At 44.9% G+C, this 19,061-nt stretch overlaps 1 protein-coding gene across 4 annotated transcripts in view; it reads right to left on the bottom strand.

Annotated features, from left to right (window-relative positions):
- Window positions 1-19,061, bottom strand: part of GFRA1 (GDNF family receptor alpha 1) — a 203,282-nt gene that overhangs the window by 3,138 nt on the left and 181,083 nt on the right. For all 4 annotated transcript variants that reach the window (XM_072805183.1, XM_072805182.1, XM_072805184.1 and 1 more), the window contains one exon: window positions 200-253. In XM_072805183.1, the coding sequence (XP_072661284.1) occupies window positions 200-253 (54 nt within the window). The remainder of the gene's footprint in view (window positions 1-199; window positions 254-19,061) is intronic.

Here is a 19,061-nt window from a genome sequence, read left to right as displayed (position 1 = left end):
GGGTCCCACATTAGGTCTAACTTTGTGCCCTGGGACCTGAAGAATTCACTTGGCTCAAAGGACAGAAACATGGAGGGTGCCTTAGATTGTCTTCCTAGACCTGAAACCTCATTGTCTTTGAGCCTTTATGTCATCACCAGGGGTGCAAAGGATTCTGTCTCTAGAAATGCAGGGAGACCCAAGGAGAAACACAACTTACATCAGAAAGACAGAGGTGTGTACTGCCCGACATATTGGATTTCAGCTTCTGTGCCTGCAGAAAGACAAACACATGCACACACACATAAAATCACTCATAAACAGTACAGAATAATAATTACTGATGATTCACTCATCACTTAGTTGTATAGGGCAGGGCCATTGATAGAAATATGTGAGTCACAACTATAAGCCCATACATAATCTTACACTTTCTAGCAACCACATAAGAGATAAAGGTGAAGATAATTGTAATAACATATTTTATTTAACACAATATATTATCATTTCAACATGCAGTCAATATAAAAAGTCATTAATGAGATACTTTACACTTTCTTTTTCATACTAATTCTTCAAAACCTGGCGTTTTGACATTGTACATCTCATATCAGACCCGCCCCTTTTCAAAGGCTCAGTAGCTACCTGTGGCTGATGGCTAGCGAGGGCAGCCCAAGACTAGGTTAGGTTACTAAAGACAAAGTTTTATTTTTGTTTTTGTTTTTTGAGAGATAGGAGGGGAGGGGGAAGAAAGTAGGAGAGGGAGGGCCAGAGTGGGGAGAGAACATAGGAGGGGAGAGCAGAGGTAGACGGAGAGAGAGAGGATCTTGCGCAGGCTCCATGCCTAGTGTAGAGCCCAATATGGAACTCGAGCTCATGATCCTGAGATCATGACTTAAGCCCAAATCAAGAGTCAGATGCTTAACCTACTGAGACACCCAGGCACCCCAAGTTTTGAGGTCATCCATATTTGGAACTCATGTATATCTCTGAATGTTCATTTTGGGGATGTGCCTTTGAGGTAAAAACGTGGCAATAAAAATCCCCCTTCATTAGTAATATAGAGATAGGTCTTCCTGAAGCTTGTTTGTTCATTTGTTTTATTCATTGCTTCAGTCGACAAGCTATTTTCCAAAGCTGGGTATCAGGTGATAGGAACCAAAGGATATAGTCTCTGGGCTCACGGGACTGTCCTCTAGTTGAGTAACCCATTCATGGCTTAGGAGTTCTGGCACAGGGCAGGGACTCTTACAGATGGATCCCCTGGAGGAACTGTGCAGGGTGCTATGGATCCAGATCCAGTAATCACACAATTGCTTCCAGGGCAGTGGCAGTGAAAGCATTGAGCTCCCCATCTCCTCACGTGGGAACTAGTCCCCATTGAGCTTCTACCGGACAGTTGAGTTGAAGGGAAGTTTCCATCGCTTAAACAGTGACAATGGGAACTGCTGACCCAGTACAGCCCTTTTGTTTTGTAAAGGAAGACAGAGTGCAGTGAAGTTAAGTGACTTCTCCAAGGTCACATAGCCATTTACTGGTAGTCAGGATACAGACCAGGTCTCTAAAACTCTTGAAAGAAAATGTGCTCTTTCCTCCATTACAGTGCTTTTTCCCAGAAATCCTGGCATGCTTGACTCTTCATGCTCTACCTGCCCCCAAATCCACATGAAGAACTCCCCTCCAATGACCTCCTTCCCCCAAAACAAGAATCTGTTGACACCAAAGACAGAGAGAGAGCTCATGTCCCAACAGGATGACCCTGGTTAAGCATCACACTTGAATCAAGGAGTGTCTGGGCACCCAGCTCCTAGTGAATGGCAACTGGCAGGCTGCCTGTTGCAGGAAGACTTCTGTAACTCATTGAAGACATGCTAGGCTGATGATGATGGCCTGTTCACCCAAGGAGTAATTTACTGACCATAATGCTACTTGGGAGGCATCATAATCTTTACCTATATTTGCATATGCCAGCTGCGAATATGAAATAGAAACCTTTAAATAGCCATGAAGAAATAAGACACTGTGAGGCATCCCCAGGCTGTTCAAAGGTCACTAAATGTTATGTATAAGAGGATCAGAGGAGAAATTAGAAGAGGAATTGAACCTTACCCAAAAGCCTACTTTTAATCTATAGTAATAGCAAATCTGGTCCATTGCATTGTTACCTGCAGAGAATAATGTACAGAACTTTACATGTTTTATTTCTGTTCAAGATTGGAATTGTGCCCAGATACCAAAATGGCCTTAAAATATCTCATTCTCTTTTTTCTTTGCTAGGCCATAATCTACAAAAGACATAAACCCTTGCTAATGGCCTTTGCATAACTAAGAAGTTCACTAAAATGTGCAGAGAAAGCAGTCTGACTTCTAGTCTGGGACACATTGTGCCTTCAAGTTATTTCTGTGCTTGTGGTCATAGCTAAACTATGCCTCTGTGTCCTAAACCATAGGCCTAGAAGTTCGAAGGGTTGAGGGGCCCTCCTTCCTATTCTGGTCTGTATGATTAGCACTGATATGTAGGGTTTTACTCACTGTATACACAATCTGACATACTCATTAGCCATACGGAGTCACTTCAGGAATCTGCTGAAATACTAGTAACAATGCCCGTCATTATTAAATCATTATAAAGGGGCTCCTATCAATGGATAAGAAAAGTTTTCTGTCTTAACAGACTGTTTTAGGGGACTCTAGATCTGCAGAGGTAGATTGTCTGACCCGCATTGGTCACTGAGGGTTTCACACTGCATGTAGGTTTACAGGCATGCAGGCTCTTGCCTTCTATCTGGAAACAGTGGGGATTATTGCTCCATCACACATGAGAAAACATTTAGACCAGCTTCAGGTCTTTGAAATCTCTGAGCTTTTTCCCCCAAAGCAGGCATCCCGTTGGCATCTACCTAAAGGAAATGGTCAATGTGAGGCCTGTCTCCCTGTAGCCCCATTGGCTTCACAATAACTGGAGGAAGCATCTCCAAGTTCTTCTTGCCTTGAGGACCATTCTCATTGGCATAAGTAGATAACCTGCAGAGTAAAGATAATAGTGTGTATCCAGGCCCCTGCAAATGCTCTTGAGAAAATGCCTTCTCCCGTTAAATGCCTTCCCAACCCAAAGAAGCACTTAGCACTCCAGAAGCTTAGCAGTGCATACACACCGGCCTTTAAATACTCTGCTTACATGGCATATTAACACAGCTTCCCAATTAGAGTGGAAACTCCCAACTGCAGAGGCAGAGCGGATCCTGGAGTTCTACCTGAACCTCACATGGATCACAGGAAGGTCTGGGAATCTGATTAGAAAGAGAAGGGCATGGGCACTGAGGTGGGCACTTGACGGGATGAGCACTGGGTGTTATTCTGTATGTTGGCAAATTGAACACCAATAAAAAATAAATTTATAATAAAAAAAAGAAAGCGAAGGGCAGATGTTACCAGTTATTGGAGTATTTTATATTGTTTTATATTGTCATTTTAACAATACCAGTTATTGTTATTCTGGGTAACAGAATCAAAAGATCATGCATACTCATGAGGTTTTTTTTTTTTTCCCTAATCCTACATCAAACCTGAAGTGCCCATTACGAGAGCCAGTGGGTCTGCTGCCTAGACTGACTAGCATCAAGTACAGGTGGTGCCCCCCATCACCCTGGGGGGCTGGTGCCTGTGAGGGTTCATAAGCTGCAGATGGAGGGACAGAGCCTGGGAATTAAGACCAGTGTATTGTCTAGCTGGCTGCAAGCTTAGGAGTCCTGTGTGCAGTCTGAATCCCTCCAGTGACACTGAGGGTCAGAAATCTGCTATGCAAATCCAGAGACCACTTATGAAAATCTGGCTTTTAGAGCCCATTTTAGAATCCTAAGCAACCTGTTATTTTTACATTTTAAGGGCTTTTATCCTGAGCATTTTTGGAAACATCATCAAGCTATCACTTGTCTTGCTAGTCAGGAGTGATAAACGTAAACACAGAATTACAGGGTAGCCTACATCTTCAACTACTGCAAAGAGTACTTACACACTTTCAGTATTGTCTCTCAGGTGATAAAAACTGGGATGGTCCCAGGAAAATTAAAACAAACAAAATTTCTGAGATCTTGTAAGGTAGAAGGTAAGTTAGAAACCAGAAGAGGACTTCTTACTGCTGAGTAAAGGGTAAAACTAAGGGTGGAATAATGAAAGTGCCGGCTCAAGGTCCTGTCTGCGGACCCAGCACCCTGCTCATTAATGGCATACTCAGGGACCCAGCACAGAGCATGGCCAGCCCGGACCTATCTAGACCCCAAACCTGACAGTATGGCTTTAAAATATGACATCTCCTGAAAAAAAAAAAGAAAAGAAAAGAAAAGAAAGAAAAAAGAAAGAAAAGAAAAGAAAAGAAAAAAGAAAAGAAAAGAAAAGAAAAGAAAAGAAAAGAAAAGAGAAAGAAGGATAAAGAAGGGAAGAAGAGAGTGGATTTCATTTTTCTAAAAGTCCATTTTAACCACCAGTACAGCATGTTGAAAAATGAATTCTTTAATCTCTTTTATGAAAGAATGTTTCCTAGCAGCTAATTCAGACTTCTGTGGTTAGGGGGGAAGCCACCTGACTCTGAGTGGAGGGGAAACAGCACCAGCAAACCACAGTACCACGGGGTTTTCATTTTGAGGATGGAGGGATGAAAGGGACAGGGGAGGACCATCTCCAGCCCAGCAGCCTTGTTGTCATTCTGGAAAACCGGAGAACTTGTATTCAGGCACTTCCTAAACATTGTCCTTCCAGCGGGGTTAAAAAATTGTCACCGGTAGTAATCTGCTAGTCCAGGCACGTTGGGTAATAGGATTTCCACGGCACTGTAATTGTAGGGCCAGACCTCCCCAGTCTCTGGCACCAGAGGGTTAATAAATGCATTAGATGCTGTTAACCTCTGTTACCTGGAGTCAGAATGAGGACGCTCCTGCTTTTGATCCCAGTGATTAGCAATTGGAAAGCCTGCCCCGATGCCAATAGGCTTCCTGTTCAGAAGGCACAGACACACACGTCTCTGGGAGCCCTCGGTCCAGCACCCACCCCCATCCCTCGAGCCGCAGCCCCCACATGGGAGCTCTGCCCACAGTAGGCTCCCCTGGAGCCTCGGGGATGAAGCAGGCTTTGGAGCAGCACACTTCCTCTGTTTAGGGAATCGGAGACTTAGAAGCACATTGACGCAGAGCCTGGCCTTGGCTGCTCCAGGACTCCGTTTCAGTAGAGAAGTCAGTGCCTCATCTCGGGGTTTTAGGCAGCTGTCAGCCAGCAGGGCAGGGAACGTAAGGAGAGCCAGTTTCTGCTCTACCTCCAGAAAATAAAACCAGAGGAAGTCGCCCAATCCAATAGCAACAGACTGTCCAGGCTGCAGCCAAATGGTCATAATTAATGATGCTTCTGGTTCTTCTCTCCCTTGCTTTGCTGATTAGAGAGATTTGCTATATTAGGGACCTGTTTGCTTAATGACAAAATACAGGCAATAAACAGAGAAATACACAGACTGTAAAACGCAATCAACTTTGCTCCCCAGCACTAAGTACCTGGCTGCATCCATCACACTTGTCAATACCAGTTTATTAGCATATGGGTCTCTTCTGCAGCAGAAATCGGGCCTTGGGAGGGGAAACCGTGGCTTGGGTTCTTCCTGCAACAGCCACTCCCCCACTTAAATCTACATGTCTTACATTTTTGGGTAGGACCAGACATAGGAAGAAGGATGTGCACCTAATTTTGAAGGGTAACTGAGCAGAAGCTGCTTCAGAGTCTGCATTTTCACATTGTGTTAAAAAAAAATAGACTCCCCCGACCAGAGACATTTATGGGCAGTACTCACCATACAGCAATCCTATCGTGTAGTTGATACGTACCCCTCCAAATTAATTTCAACACAAAACAGACTGAAAAACAAGAAGCTGCCTATGAGTGAATCCAAGCTAAGTAATGGTGGTCTGGCCAGAGCTCTCCTAGTATTATGCTCATTTCAGCTCTTTGGATCTTGCTTGTTGGATTTGGGAGAGCCTGGGGAGGTGTGAGTGCTGTTGGGGAGGTCACAAGCTGTGGGCTAGCCTTTCCAAAATCCCTGCCACTGTCTGTTTCGAAACTCACCTTCCTACTGATTTGTTTGTCCTACAAACTTGGTAACAACCACTTGGAACCACTGGTCTGAATAATGTGCAGTAAAGTCAGCTGCGTAAAACAAGTGGACACATAAATAAGACCTGCTCTAAGCCCCTGGGCTGGGATGTTTGTCTTCTGGTTCCTGTGCTCCACAAGGAAGGGATCCATGTCCTCCAAGCTGATTTCTGCCAGCCCCGTGGACCCTGGTCAAGGTTGGGGAGGGGCTAAGGGTCTACATGGAGGGCAAGGATGAGATGGGGCAAGTGTCCTTTTGAGAAGGGGGCAGCGGCTTTTCTACACACTCCTGGCAAGACACTGTCTGAACTGAACCTCAGCCAGAAGACATTCATTATGTTAAGCTCTAAGAAAGCCTTATAAAGATATTTCACTCAGCACAGGTTTAGGAAGGCCCACAGGGTGCCAAGTTTCATTAGTCTGGTATGCTCTGGGCAGGTTGAACCTGGTCAGAAGATGGGAGTGGGGAAAAGGGCTTGGGAGGCTTGAAGTCATGCTTCCTTACCCAGAAGAAGTCCAGGCTCAGATCCTAGTTGGACTGTTTAGACAGGCCTCCAAAGTCAGTGCAGTGAACTGAAATGAGGCCAGAGTGAGGGGTGGGGAGAGGGGAGGGGCTGCACTGTAGCCTTGAAAGAAATGTGGCTTCAAGTTCCAGAGTCTAACAGGTCTTGGATTCCTGGCACCCATGGGGTATTCCAAATTGAACTGCAATTTATGTTGAGCTTAGGGTTAAGCCTAGAGTAGTAATCCTCTTACCTGACAGGTTTGGAGCCCATAGATTATTTGTCAATTGAGAAATTAAGTTAAAAGGCAAGATCACCGAATCACTCAAAAATTACACATTTGTATCAAACTTTTTATTGCAAAGCTGCTTTAAAAAAGTGTGATAAGGGTACTGAACATGAGATCCGCTCTCTTATCACAATTTGAAGTGCACACAAGAGTATCCCTAAACTATAGGCACAATGTTGCACAGCGGACCTCTAGTACCTACTCCTCTTGCATAAGAGAAACTGTGCACCCACTGAGTAACAAGTTTCTGCTCTCCTCCAGCCTCTGGCAACCACAATGCCGTTGTGGTTGCCAGAGAATGCCAACCTGCCATTCTTCGCTTCCAGGAGTCTGAGTATTTTAGATGTTTTAGGCAAGTGGAATCATGCAGTATTTGTCCTTCTGTGACTGGCTTATTTTACTTAGTGTGATGTCCTTCATATTCATCCACGTTGTTGCATATCGTAGGATGTCCTTGTTTTTTTTAAGGCTGAATAATAAGATTTCATTGTAGGTGTTGTATCAAATGTTCTACCTTCAAATCTGAATGTCAGTCACTTATTGATTTGGGGGTACATTACCAAGGCCATCTTCCATTAAAAAAATTGGGGGGGGGCACCTGGGTGGCACAGTTGGTTAAGGGTCCAGCTCTTGGCTTCAGCTCAGGTCATGATCTCAGGGTCCTGAGACTGAGTCCTGTTTCAGGCTCCGAGCTCAGCAGTGAATCTGCTTTAGATTCTCTCTCCCTCTCTCTCCGCCCCTCCTGCTCATGTGCGATATCTCTCTCTCTCAAATAAATAATTAATCTTAAAAAAAAAGTTTCTTAAAGAAAGAGTTTGCTGATTGGAGTTCCCTGGCTTATGGTCTGCAGAAGCTACACCTATAATTAATTCATGATCAACAATTTCCAGTTTTAGTTTCTTTAAACCAGGAGTGATGTTTGTTTGATATCCTCAGAGGAATCTCAGTGCAGAATTTTTTTTTACATTTTTATAATTTTTCTCACTCTTTTATAATTTTGTCGCACCCACACCTAATGCGAAGGTATCTTTTAAAGGAATTTGGCGTTTTCACTGTATTTGGCTTAGTTTTTATCAAAACAACTATGCTTTCTTTTGTGCGCCTATTTCAATCCTTCATGTATACTGATTTAAATCTGTAAGGAAAACACCAGCTCTAAGAGCATAAAAAAGGCTTGAGAACAAATGGGCCTGACTCTTCGAAGCCTGCCTCTCAAATGGAGAGAGCAAGGACAGAGGTGAGCAGGAGGTGACCAGCTTGGGGCACATGGTCAGCCCTGGGCACTAGCTATTTACAAGAGAATGGAGAGGTTGGCTTCCGGGATGAGTTGGTTACATGAGGGTCAGTTAAGAGAGCTTCTACTATAGTTTAGAACTTACTCCTGCTATCAGCTTGATTGATAAAGTATGATAAAATGAATACAGGCTAGGAAGGTCCTATTCTTGGCTTTTCAGCCTCCAGCTTTAATTATAATAAACCCAGCCCTCCTGCTTACCTCACAGAGTGGTTCTGAGAATCAAATGTGAAAGGTGGATGTTCTTTAAAAACCTCAGGGTGCTGTTGATGATTGCTCAGGATCCCTGTGGTCTCTAGGCTAGTATTCTTGGATTGGGGCAGGGGCTGGAGAAATGCAAAAGCTCAAGCTAATTTGGCTTGTGAACATGATATTGAATAGAACTGGCTCTTGATCTCCTGTGAGCCGTTGGATTTAAAAATGAATGCAATGAAAGAGATACAGTCCAGTACGATATATCAACAGCCCTCCATTAGCTAAGCGGTCCCCGGGCTTGCCCGTCAGTCTCCAGCACGCCATAAAAAGGATGCCTGCAGCCCTGCACTTGTAATTTAACACTAATGGCAAGATAGCCAGTAGCGCTGGGTGCAGACACTGTCTACAGCAGGAAGCCCAACATGGCACTTGGGCTGGCCTATCTCCCTTCCGTACCTCCCCGGATCATCTTGCATCTATTTTGCTTTTCCTTAAGTTGGGGCAAATACAGGTTGCAAAATACATCAAAGAACAGTGTTTTCCTTCATGGTTAACTTGTTTGATTTGTAAAATATTCAGACAAGAAGCAATTACGACCTGTATTTTAGACAATTATGCCCAATTAACAGTAAGATTATGCCAAACAATGTGTGAAAGACATTTTGGTTTGGGGTAAGGGAGGCGTTTTCTAGAGCAAACATTCAGTGAGAATGGTATAAAGGCAACTCGGGGGACGGCCCTAAAATGAAACATTTGTTTTCTCAAATGTGCGGTCAGAAATGCAAATGTGCAAGAGCAACAGAAAAGATTCATTGTGGTCTCTGATGAGAAGTGCATGAAGCCTGTCTCATCAGACACGCATTCTCATCGCCATCAGATCATATTTATTAAGCCTCTCATTCTCCTGTGCATTTATGTGCAGCTGAGTGCGGCCCCATAATGGCTCTGTGACTTATGGTGCTAACTAAAGGTTCATATAAAACGCCGTGGTCTGCAGATATAACTGACCCTGGGCTTTTGTTCACCCTCTGTTCAAAAGATGGAGCACCCTTGGTACTCTGAAAAACCAGGTGAAAGCAAACATTTAAAAACTTAAAAGAAAAGCATACTTTGAGTAGACAAAGACAGATAATTGAGGAAAACCAAGTAGATTCACAGTGAGAACTGTGACCAGTTGCCATTCATGACTGCTCCCGCCTATAACTGAGCCCACCTAAGACTCATGGAACACTCCCAACTGCTCACACGACTTTCTGAGTGGGGCTCTCTCCTTTGCACAGATCAGGAAACAAGGGCTCAGAGAGGCTGGGACTTGCCAAGTTTCTGCAGCTGGAGTGCCTGCACTGAGAGAGCATCTATCCAATCTCCATCCCCTTGACTCCAAAATCCATGCACATGAACTCCATGCTAGACATGGCACACATTATCTCCCATAACCCTCAGATCAACCGGTGGAAGTAGTTCTGGTTATCCTGCTGACAGCTACAGAGGTGTCCGTGGAGGCAGTAGTAAGCCAGGGGTCATGCAGGCTGCCTGTGAGTAGACAGCAATAGCCACTCTGGGGAAACTCCTACAATGTCTACTCAGTAGACACCATCCTCAGCTTCCTGTCCCGACAGCCCTGTCCATGGTATGACTCCTCTTGGGCTTCAAAAAGGAAGGGTCCAGTGAAGGAGAACCTTCTGTTGAACCTCACAAGAGAACCGGAGCCATTTTCTTCCCACACATGAGCTCCAAGGCTCAAACACAAGGCAGAGACTGTTATTCAGGGAGACATGGTTGGCTGGAAGTCCTAAGGATAAAAGGCCAGTAGGGGATACAAGAAATTGGATTTATTTATAGTAGGTGATCTAAGTGTGCTCAGAGGTATTCTTGTAGATTACCCAGAACAAGAGAGCATATTTATGGCCAAGATGGTGCAGATGTCCTATTCCTTTTTATTAAGCATGTTTATTACCCGGCAATCGGGTTAAGCAATTGTCCAACTGCTGAATTACTGTCCCTCTGATGGACCAGCCTCACTGCCCTCTTAAACCACAGGTGCATTTATTTGGCCTAATGGCTCTTCCTAGAATGCACTGAGGGGGTCTAGTCTTCCCATCCCCATCCTTAAGTCATTATTCCCATTTTTTGACAAAAGCGGTAAAGAAATGATGTTTGGGAGAACACATCACAAGCAGGTGATCATAAAAAATAGGTTTTTGCAGGGCACATGCCCCGTATGATGCCCAAGTTCATGACCCCAATGAATTTTGGGGTAAAGGTCACCAAATCCCCCTTTAGCAGAGGCTCCTTCTGTCTCCTGCGCAAGCACAGACCAACTGGGAAGATAAAATAACAATAAAAACAGTTGCTGTGCTGAACTGGAGGCTCAGTAACTATGCTGGAGAATTTTAATTTGTTTAATTATGACAACCCTCCTGGGCAGCAGTGCTCATTATTCCCATATTACAGATGATGAAACCCAGGGTTAAGGAGATGAAGTTACTCTCCACTAAAGTGCACAGGAAAGTTTGATTCTCTTGTAGCAAGAAACCTGATCCTTCAGTGTTTTCTATTCTTAAGCACAATCTCTTTTTCTTAAAAACTAAAGCTTCTGAGAACTAATCACACTTCTGTTGGCCTACTGTCTGCACAATCCCTTGTCAAGCATCAGCACACTCAGTGTTTGGAATCTATTATCTCAAAGTGAGCTTGGTTTGGGCATAAATTGAATGATGGTGTTGCCTATGCTCTTCATAGGACTTCACAGTCACTAAGTGCCACCCTTTACCTTGTTATAACGTAGGGGGTGCCATGTGCTGGGGCATGTGTGGAATAGGTACAGATGTCAGGAGACACCTGCGCCCAATACCTGTCCCACGACAGCAAGAATGCCTGCCAACTGTGGGCATCATTGCTGATGTGACTGTGACCTGGCAAAGGCTACCCAGATGTGCTGAGACAGACAGCCCTCAATTTCTGCCCAAGAAGCACCAAATATCAGCTAGAAGTTTTCTGGAGCTGACAAAGAAGGGGGAATTGAGTGGGAAGAAGAGAAAAGGAGGCCCCTATCATTTCAGGGTGATGTGAGAGAGTTTACCACTGCAGGTGCCCTGTCTCCTATTCACTGCTCAGGTGGGCAGGTCAGAGTCAGCCTCCCCACACCCTGCCATTACATCACAGTCACTGTTTATAACATAGTGGAAAAGTGCTGGGAGCCCCACTTGGACTATACCCCTGCTAGAAGGAGCCCAGCCACATGGGTTCTTCCTCTGATTGCTGCCATTTCTCTGCAACAGGGCTCTGATCCAGAGCTGGTCCACCCAAGGATCACTGCACCCAACGGTCCTGGGACCATATTCCTGACATGTGCTCCATGGTAGCTGTGTTTTTGTAAATGGTCCAGAGCCTCCTCTTTTCTTGATTTCAGTTGTGTGACAAAATAATGCTGGAAAACCCCAGGAATATAACAACACAAACTATAATTTCAACAATGGGAGATAGTGCCTTTTCCCTAATGCTATATGGTAATACCTTTACTACACATAACAATAATATACAATTCTAGTATAATGTAGGGCTCCCCATGTTGCCACTCACTCTCAGAATGGTGAAGTATGAGCTATCTGGAGGCAAGAATAAGGGACTTTATTAGAGTTAGGAGCTGGGGTTGAAGCGGTGTGATCAAACGGTCATCTGTCAAACAAAGAACCTTCTCAAGAGAACGAATTTACTCCCTGTTTCCACTGAAGCTCTTCTGGCTTCGTTGATGTCCACCTTGCACTTGGCAATAGGCTTATTCTGGCTGTAGGAGATTAGGGATAAAAGATTTTTAAAGAAGGAGAAAAAATGTAACTCAGAGATACCGCACTCTATGTGCTTAATTGGGAGGGCTTTGTGGTTGAGAAAAATAGATGCCACGATCTGCCTTTGTTGAAAAGGTGACATCTGGGTTCATTAAAGGTATATGTTAGATTTTGATAAAGGCTATTTTTCTAAGTCATGAAATTGGTTTTTAGGAACTTTATACTCTCCTTCATTTGAACAATTATTAAACTATAAAATAGAATTGCACAATTGCTAAAACCGTAATCTGAAATTTTACAGCCAGCTATAAAATGCTATATTATTAAACTATACTGAAGATGCTCGAGCCCATTACAACTTTTTAAATGAATTATAAAACTCTCTACTGCTGATAAAATAATCTTAAATTACAGTATTGTGTATTCTAACAATATGTTCAACCAAAGTTTGCTACCATGCAGACATGCCAATCACAAAAAAAATCGTTACTTGAATTAAGTTTGTGGAAAGCGCGCATGTGACAGCATGTGCTTCAAGCAAGGCAGACAGCAGACGTTTGCAGGCTGGGCAAGATGGCCCTTCTGCCCCACGGAGGAGTCTTTCCTCATGTACCTTCCATCACAGGACTAGCCAAGGGTGAGACTCTCGTGTTCAAAAGCTCACAAGAGGGACTTAGCGGAACCCTGTGCACAGAGGGAAGGCCCATGGCAATAGTAATTTTTTCCCACTTAAATTCATGCCATAAATGAGATTTTTTGAACGTCAAATATTTATTTAGTACCTGCCCCTTACACATATGTATGGACTGAATGGTGTCCCCCCCCCCCAAATTCATATCGTAAAACCTGATATTCCTCAGGTCCTCTGGATGTGACTATACTTGAAGATAGGCCTTCAAAGAGGTGACCCTTTGTTAAAATGAAGCTATTAGGATGGGCCCCAGTCCAGTCTGACTTTCTTTTTACAAGAAAAGGAGGCGTGGACACACACAGGGACACCAGGGATGCAGAGGCACAGGGAAAGGCCATGTGAGGATGTACTGAGGAAGCAGCCCTGTGCAAGCCATGGAGAGAAGGCTGGGAAGCCAGTCACCCTGTCTACACCTTGGTCTTGGATTTCTGGCCTCCAGAACCATGAAAAATAAATGTCTACTGCTGAAGCCCCCCCCTCCCCACCCTGGTCTGTGGTGCCTCGCTGCAGCAGCCTGAGCACACCGTGGCAATGTATGACGCTGCCCTCTGGGATGGGTGACACGCTTACCTACCTACAATGACGCCTGACTCCCAAGATGAAATGTCTGTGTTTTGGTGCCAGTGACGTGCCGCAAGCTTCCATGTCTAATAGGGTTTGAATACACAATTGAAGGCGCATTTCAGCATGCTGTAAGGCAGCCTTGACGGGGTAATACCCAATTTTTGAGCTCTGAATTCAAGCACTCTCCTGGATGAAGGGCTTTGAAAATGCTCTATAAGCAGTTATTTCGAAAACTGTTTTTACAACAGCCTCTTTCCTCCCAGGGCTAACGTGGGTGGATTCTGGGAGGCAGCTTCCCTCTGAGCTCATCTGCTGGCACCTGGAGCCGGGAAGATTAAGTCCCAGGAGGCCGCTGGCAGCCTTTCCACGCTGGGAGCACTCGGGCCCATCACACCGGGCCCCTAGGCCACTTGGCAGCCCAGTCCAGAGCTCTGCAGTGAGGCTTCCAGGGGAGCCCAGAAGCAGCCTGGGTGGGGGCCCCTGAGGCTTACAGCCTCTGCTAAGGGAAGACACCCCCCACAGCTCATTTCTCCGAGAGTGGGGGAAATAAACACACTCAATCTGAGCAGGAGAGTATTATGCAAAGGAAATGTTAGGTGTAGCCAACATTTGGATTTCTTTTTTTATGAGACCAAAACAACAGTGGTGCTAGAAAACACTCTGTAATACATAGAAATGATAGAGACCTCACAAAGACCATAAACCAAACACCACAAATAACAGGCAGCACCAAGGTCATTTTCTTAAAAGGCTCAGGAAATGGCATCTGTGTTGCCAGAGTCACTGAGATTCAGCACATGTGCTGAGGGTTCAGCAGTAATGTGTCTGGCACTGGCCATGTGATCCTGCTCAACTCCCAGCTCTCCTGAGACTCCTCTGCTCCAAGTCCATGCGTGAGACCTGAGGGTGGTGGGGTACAAAGACTTCCACCCACTCTGGTCATCTGGCAAGTGTCTCCTTTGAAATGTCACCTGTGGGTTACCCATTCAGGGTGCCAGGTGGGTGAACAAACATTCCTCAGAAGCAGGCGAGGGTGTGTGGGGCTCTGAATGTTGTGGAGTCCAGCAGGGCCTTGGATGGTGAGAACTGGATCAAGAGCCTCAGTCAGAACCACCTGTGACACCATCCACAGGTCCCACTCCAAGGGGAGTGTTGCCCTGGGAAAACGTAATGTCCAAACTTAACTTAAATGTCTAAACTTGGGCATTCGGTGGCAACTGCAGTCTCTTTTCCTTATTCTTACTTGCACCACCTGGGAAAGATCTGGTCCCTTGTGGTCGGTCACTCTTCCATCTCCATATGCCCCTTACCATGTAGGGAAACCCAAAAAGACTCTCAAAAACTTCCACTTCCCTTGTTGTAAAACAGAAAAGTTTATGAGCAAATGAGGTCTATGAGGCAGCCCTCATTTGCTGGACCAGTGATCCTCAGTCAGGGATGATTTTGCCCTCCAGGGGACACTGGGCTATGTCTGGTGATGTTTCTGATTGTCACAAGTGGGTAATGGTGCTCCTGGCATCCAGAAGGTAGAGGCCAGGGGTGCTGTCCAACACCCTAGAAGGCCCAGGACAGCCCCCACAAGAGAGACTTTCCAGGCCAAAAAGCTAAGAGGGCCAAGCCTGAGTTAAGTCTGACCTAGAGGAACTCTTGCATTCATGGCCAAGAAATCACTCTCTCAGACCTCAGCCTAAGGAACTGAAGTTCCCAAGATTGGCATAGAGGCGCCCAGCCCATCTTCTGCTAAGAATTCCAAGGAAGCAAGGGACTTCCCACAAAGAAGCATCTCACTAAATTACATTTTAAAACCACCACCCTGAGAAGGCCTCACCTTTTCTTATCCTTAACAAGCCTGTTCTACAAACTTGCAAAGTCCCCACAGGGCTCCACCAAGACCAGAAAAGCCCCTGGAAAATAGGACCCATAAAGCAATGTGTAACCCAGCCTGTCCCCTCTCAGGGCACTTCTCTATTGCCAAAGATGGGGCAAACAGGACTAGTGATATCCAAGTGCCAGAAGCATCACAAAACTTGCAGATAATAAAGACTTATTTATTTGAGTCTGAGCCAGGCTCTACAACAAAACATACTTTACAGGCAGGCTCAGAGCTAATCCTCATAACATTCCAGGAGGCTCTATGACTGTCATCCCCATTTCAGGAGTGAGGAAGATGAGGCTAAGTGGTTTGCTCAAGGATTCATGGCTGGTAAGTGGCGAAATGAGCCTGTGCTCAAAATTTCAACTCCAGCTTTCTTATGAGAAGTTTCACTGTTTGCCCTTAAAATTAAAATCAGAATTTTACTACGCTTTGTGCCTGGTTTGAGAGATAACCTCTACATCATTGGAAGTTCTTGAGTGATAGGAGTATCTTTGATATTTCATGAGCCCTTTAGATCATACCTGAGTTCATGGTAATGAGATGACTCAGAATGGGCCCTGGTCATCAGGAGACCACCTACGGGCCAAGGGCTTGTGGCTCTGAATCGTGTGAGGTCAGCCCAAGCGCCTGACCTCTAAGGAGCAGAGAGGGGTAGAAGATTACATTCAATCACAGGCCTAATGGCTCAATCAATCATGCCTATGCAATGAAACCCCAATTAAAACTCTGGTCACAGAAGCTCAGTGGAGCTTCCTGGATGGTGAATGTGTCAATGTGCCAGGAGGGTGATATGTCCTGCTTCCACAGGGAGAGGGAATGAAAGCTTTCTTTTGGAGACTCTCTCATACCTCAGCCTAAGGATCTCTCCATTTGGCTCATCCTGATTTGTATCCCTTAAAATAAAATCATAATCATAAGTATAGTGCTTTCCTCAGTTCTGAGTCATTCTAGTGAGTTGAATCTGAGGGGTCATGGGAAGCCTGGAATTTGTAGCTGGTTGGTCAGAAGTGCAGGTGGCCTGGGGATCCCTGAAGTGTGGTCATCATCTGAAGTAAGGGCAGGCTTGTTGGGGACCGTGGCCTTAACCTTTGGTGTCTATGCTGCCTCCGAGAGCTGATGTCAGAACTGAGTTCTAGGGACACCAGTTGGTGTCAGAATAGGCACCATTTCCTTTCTTTATGCCAGTTTATGAACCAGTCTGGCACCTCCATCTGCCAGATGTTCCACAAGAATGTAAGGACTGATTTTAATCTATATTGAGTGAATAATGTTACCCAGAAACAAAAAGGTAAAGTGCTCTGATTTAGGTAATACAATGTAGTCATTTAAAACACATACAAGGGAAAGATGTTCCTTTTCCTATTTCTCCTCTCCTGATCAAGCTTTTCTGTGTCTCAGGCCTATTGTCTGAGAAAATAGGAATAATAATAGTATTGACCTCATAAGGTTACTGTGGGGATTAAATGAGTCAATGTATATATATAAAGTGCTTAGAACAGTACCTGACTCATGGGAAAAGCTTATGCATATTTGCTTTATTAATACCCAACCATAAAAACCAGAGGTGATGCACGTTATCAAAACAAATAGTTCTGGATTCTATCATATTGGATGGTTTAATGTTTCTCAAAGTAGTGTTTGGAGACTACTGGTACATATGACACTATGTAGGTGGCATTACTAACATTTTTAATTTTAATATTTATATATTGATTTTAATGTATAGAGAACTAGTACATTGATTCACATATGTTTCACATATGTTTTTAACAGCTTTGGATGAGTCTAAAAATGATAGTGTTTATATAAATAAGTATACCTAGTAATTGAGTTTAAAGATAAATATGAAGCAGACAACAGTACCAGCAGAATGCAGATATGGGAAAGAATCAAAGTCCTGGTGTCAGAGGCTGAGAGGTGGGGCTGGTTCTCAGACACGACCTTTTCTGCAACTAAGACTGTGTCTTGTTCACAGCTATGCCACCTCTTCCCAATGTCAGCACTGGTTAAAGAGATGTGGCAATGGCACCTGGTAGACAGTCTTGCTCCAGTACCCAGGCTGGACCAAGATCTGACTACTGTCATGGCTCTAGTCATAACACCAAGAAGCTGGTTGTTAGGATGACACTCCCAACAGACTCCTGGGCATGGGGAGATGGTGTTTGGAAAAGTCAGAACCCCTCAAGACCTGGTCCTTTCTTTATTGACATTTGGTTTCCCTTTCTCCTTGTCCTGGTGTTCAAAGTACACCTGTACTTCCTTCCCTCCTTCCTTCGGACTTTCTATAATGACCAATTCTTCGAATCAGCAGGATACCACTCAGTTCCAATGGTTCTTACAAATTAAGGAAGCACAATCTAAAGAGTTCTGTCTTTCTTCTTTCATGGACTCCCAGATGCTGAGCACAGTTCTTCCTTTATTGTCCCAGGGTCCAGAATTAAAGCTTTCACACTTCTCAATCACACTAAGAGTGGTGACTACTTACCAAGTGGAGAGGGTTGGACAGTAATGCTGGGCCCTCTGCATACGGGCACCAGGTTTTTAATCCTCACAACAGACCTGAGAGGCAGGTGATTATTTTACAGCAGAAATTTAGAGAAGGAAGGAAACATGCCCAGGTCACAGAGCAATAGGAACTGAGGCAAGGTTCTCACTCAGGTCCGTCTGACCCCAGAGCTCATGTTCTTCCCAGCAGAGCAACTCCTAGGCTTAAGGAAAGTGCCACAGGAGGTGGCCGCAGGGTGGCTCTGCCCATTGGAATGGGTGTACTGAATCCTGGGACAACCATCCTCATGCCAGGGGCCTGGTGTGGAAGTAAGCACCTCACCCTCTCCCCTTCCAGCTTCCCACCCTCCCACCAATCATCCTGTGCAAAATCCCACCACCCTGGCCTAGCTCTCAAGCGCCTCTTCTCCAGTGGAAGATTAACAGGACGCCAAAGCACCCCATTGCTCTGCTAGCATAAATTGCAAGAAAAACATTTAGAATATTGATTAAGTGCTTCATGCTTGAAGATTTAAATTTACCTCCTGTATTTCCAGGATTAGCTGACATAATGGGGTCAGTCTGCTGGCACAAATGATTTACAGAACACCCATTGGCAGCTTTCCTTTTAAAACTCAACACTTCAAATTTTCACTTGGTCACAGCTAGAGGAGTCCTGGGTATTTAGCAGGTTTGGATAATTGCCTTCCTGCCGCCACATCTAGAATTTTGGGGTCTGGCCCTGGGAAGAGTTTTAAAATCATTTCTGGTCTGGTCTGGCCCTGTCAGGTACAAAGGGACTTTGTTTAGGTGACGGGGTACTGAAACAGCAGAGGCATATGCTGTTCTTCTGGGATGGAAGGTCTTGCTTCAGATCTAGATTATTTTTAATTTTCTAATATTCAATATTCTAATTAAATATTTGAATACTCTAATATGCAGGAGTTAAATGGATAGGCAAATCTTGCCTGCCCTCTGTCCCTCTTACCTACATCCTACAAGCCTACAACCTACAAGCACCCAGCCCATTTCTGTGAGCTTCAAACCATACTCTGAAGAGAGGGAACTATAGCAAATAAGGGAGGCCAGGGAGATGTAGACCTGGATTCAAATCCAGTGGATACTGCAGGTTCGCTCCTCAAGGAGAGATGCCCACCTCAGGGCCTTTGCTTCCACAGCCCACTAAGGGCCAGCAGTGTCCCTGTGGTGGACCCTCAGGGCTAGCTAGCATGGCCTGACCACCAAAGCAGATGATGGGTGGTTGGGAAA

This window comes from Canis lupus, chromosome 29, assembly GCF_048164855.1.
Source record: "Canis lupus baileyi chromosome 29, mCanLup2.hap1, whole genome shotgun sequence".
In the NCBI taxonomy this organism is placed as follows: domain Eukaryota; kingdom Metazoa; phylum Chordata; class Mammalia; order Carnivora; family Canidae; genus Canis; species Canis lupus.
Note: the sequence above shows the minus strand (reverse complement) of the source record. Positions and strands in the feature narration are given on the sequence as shown.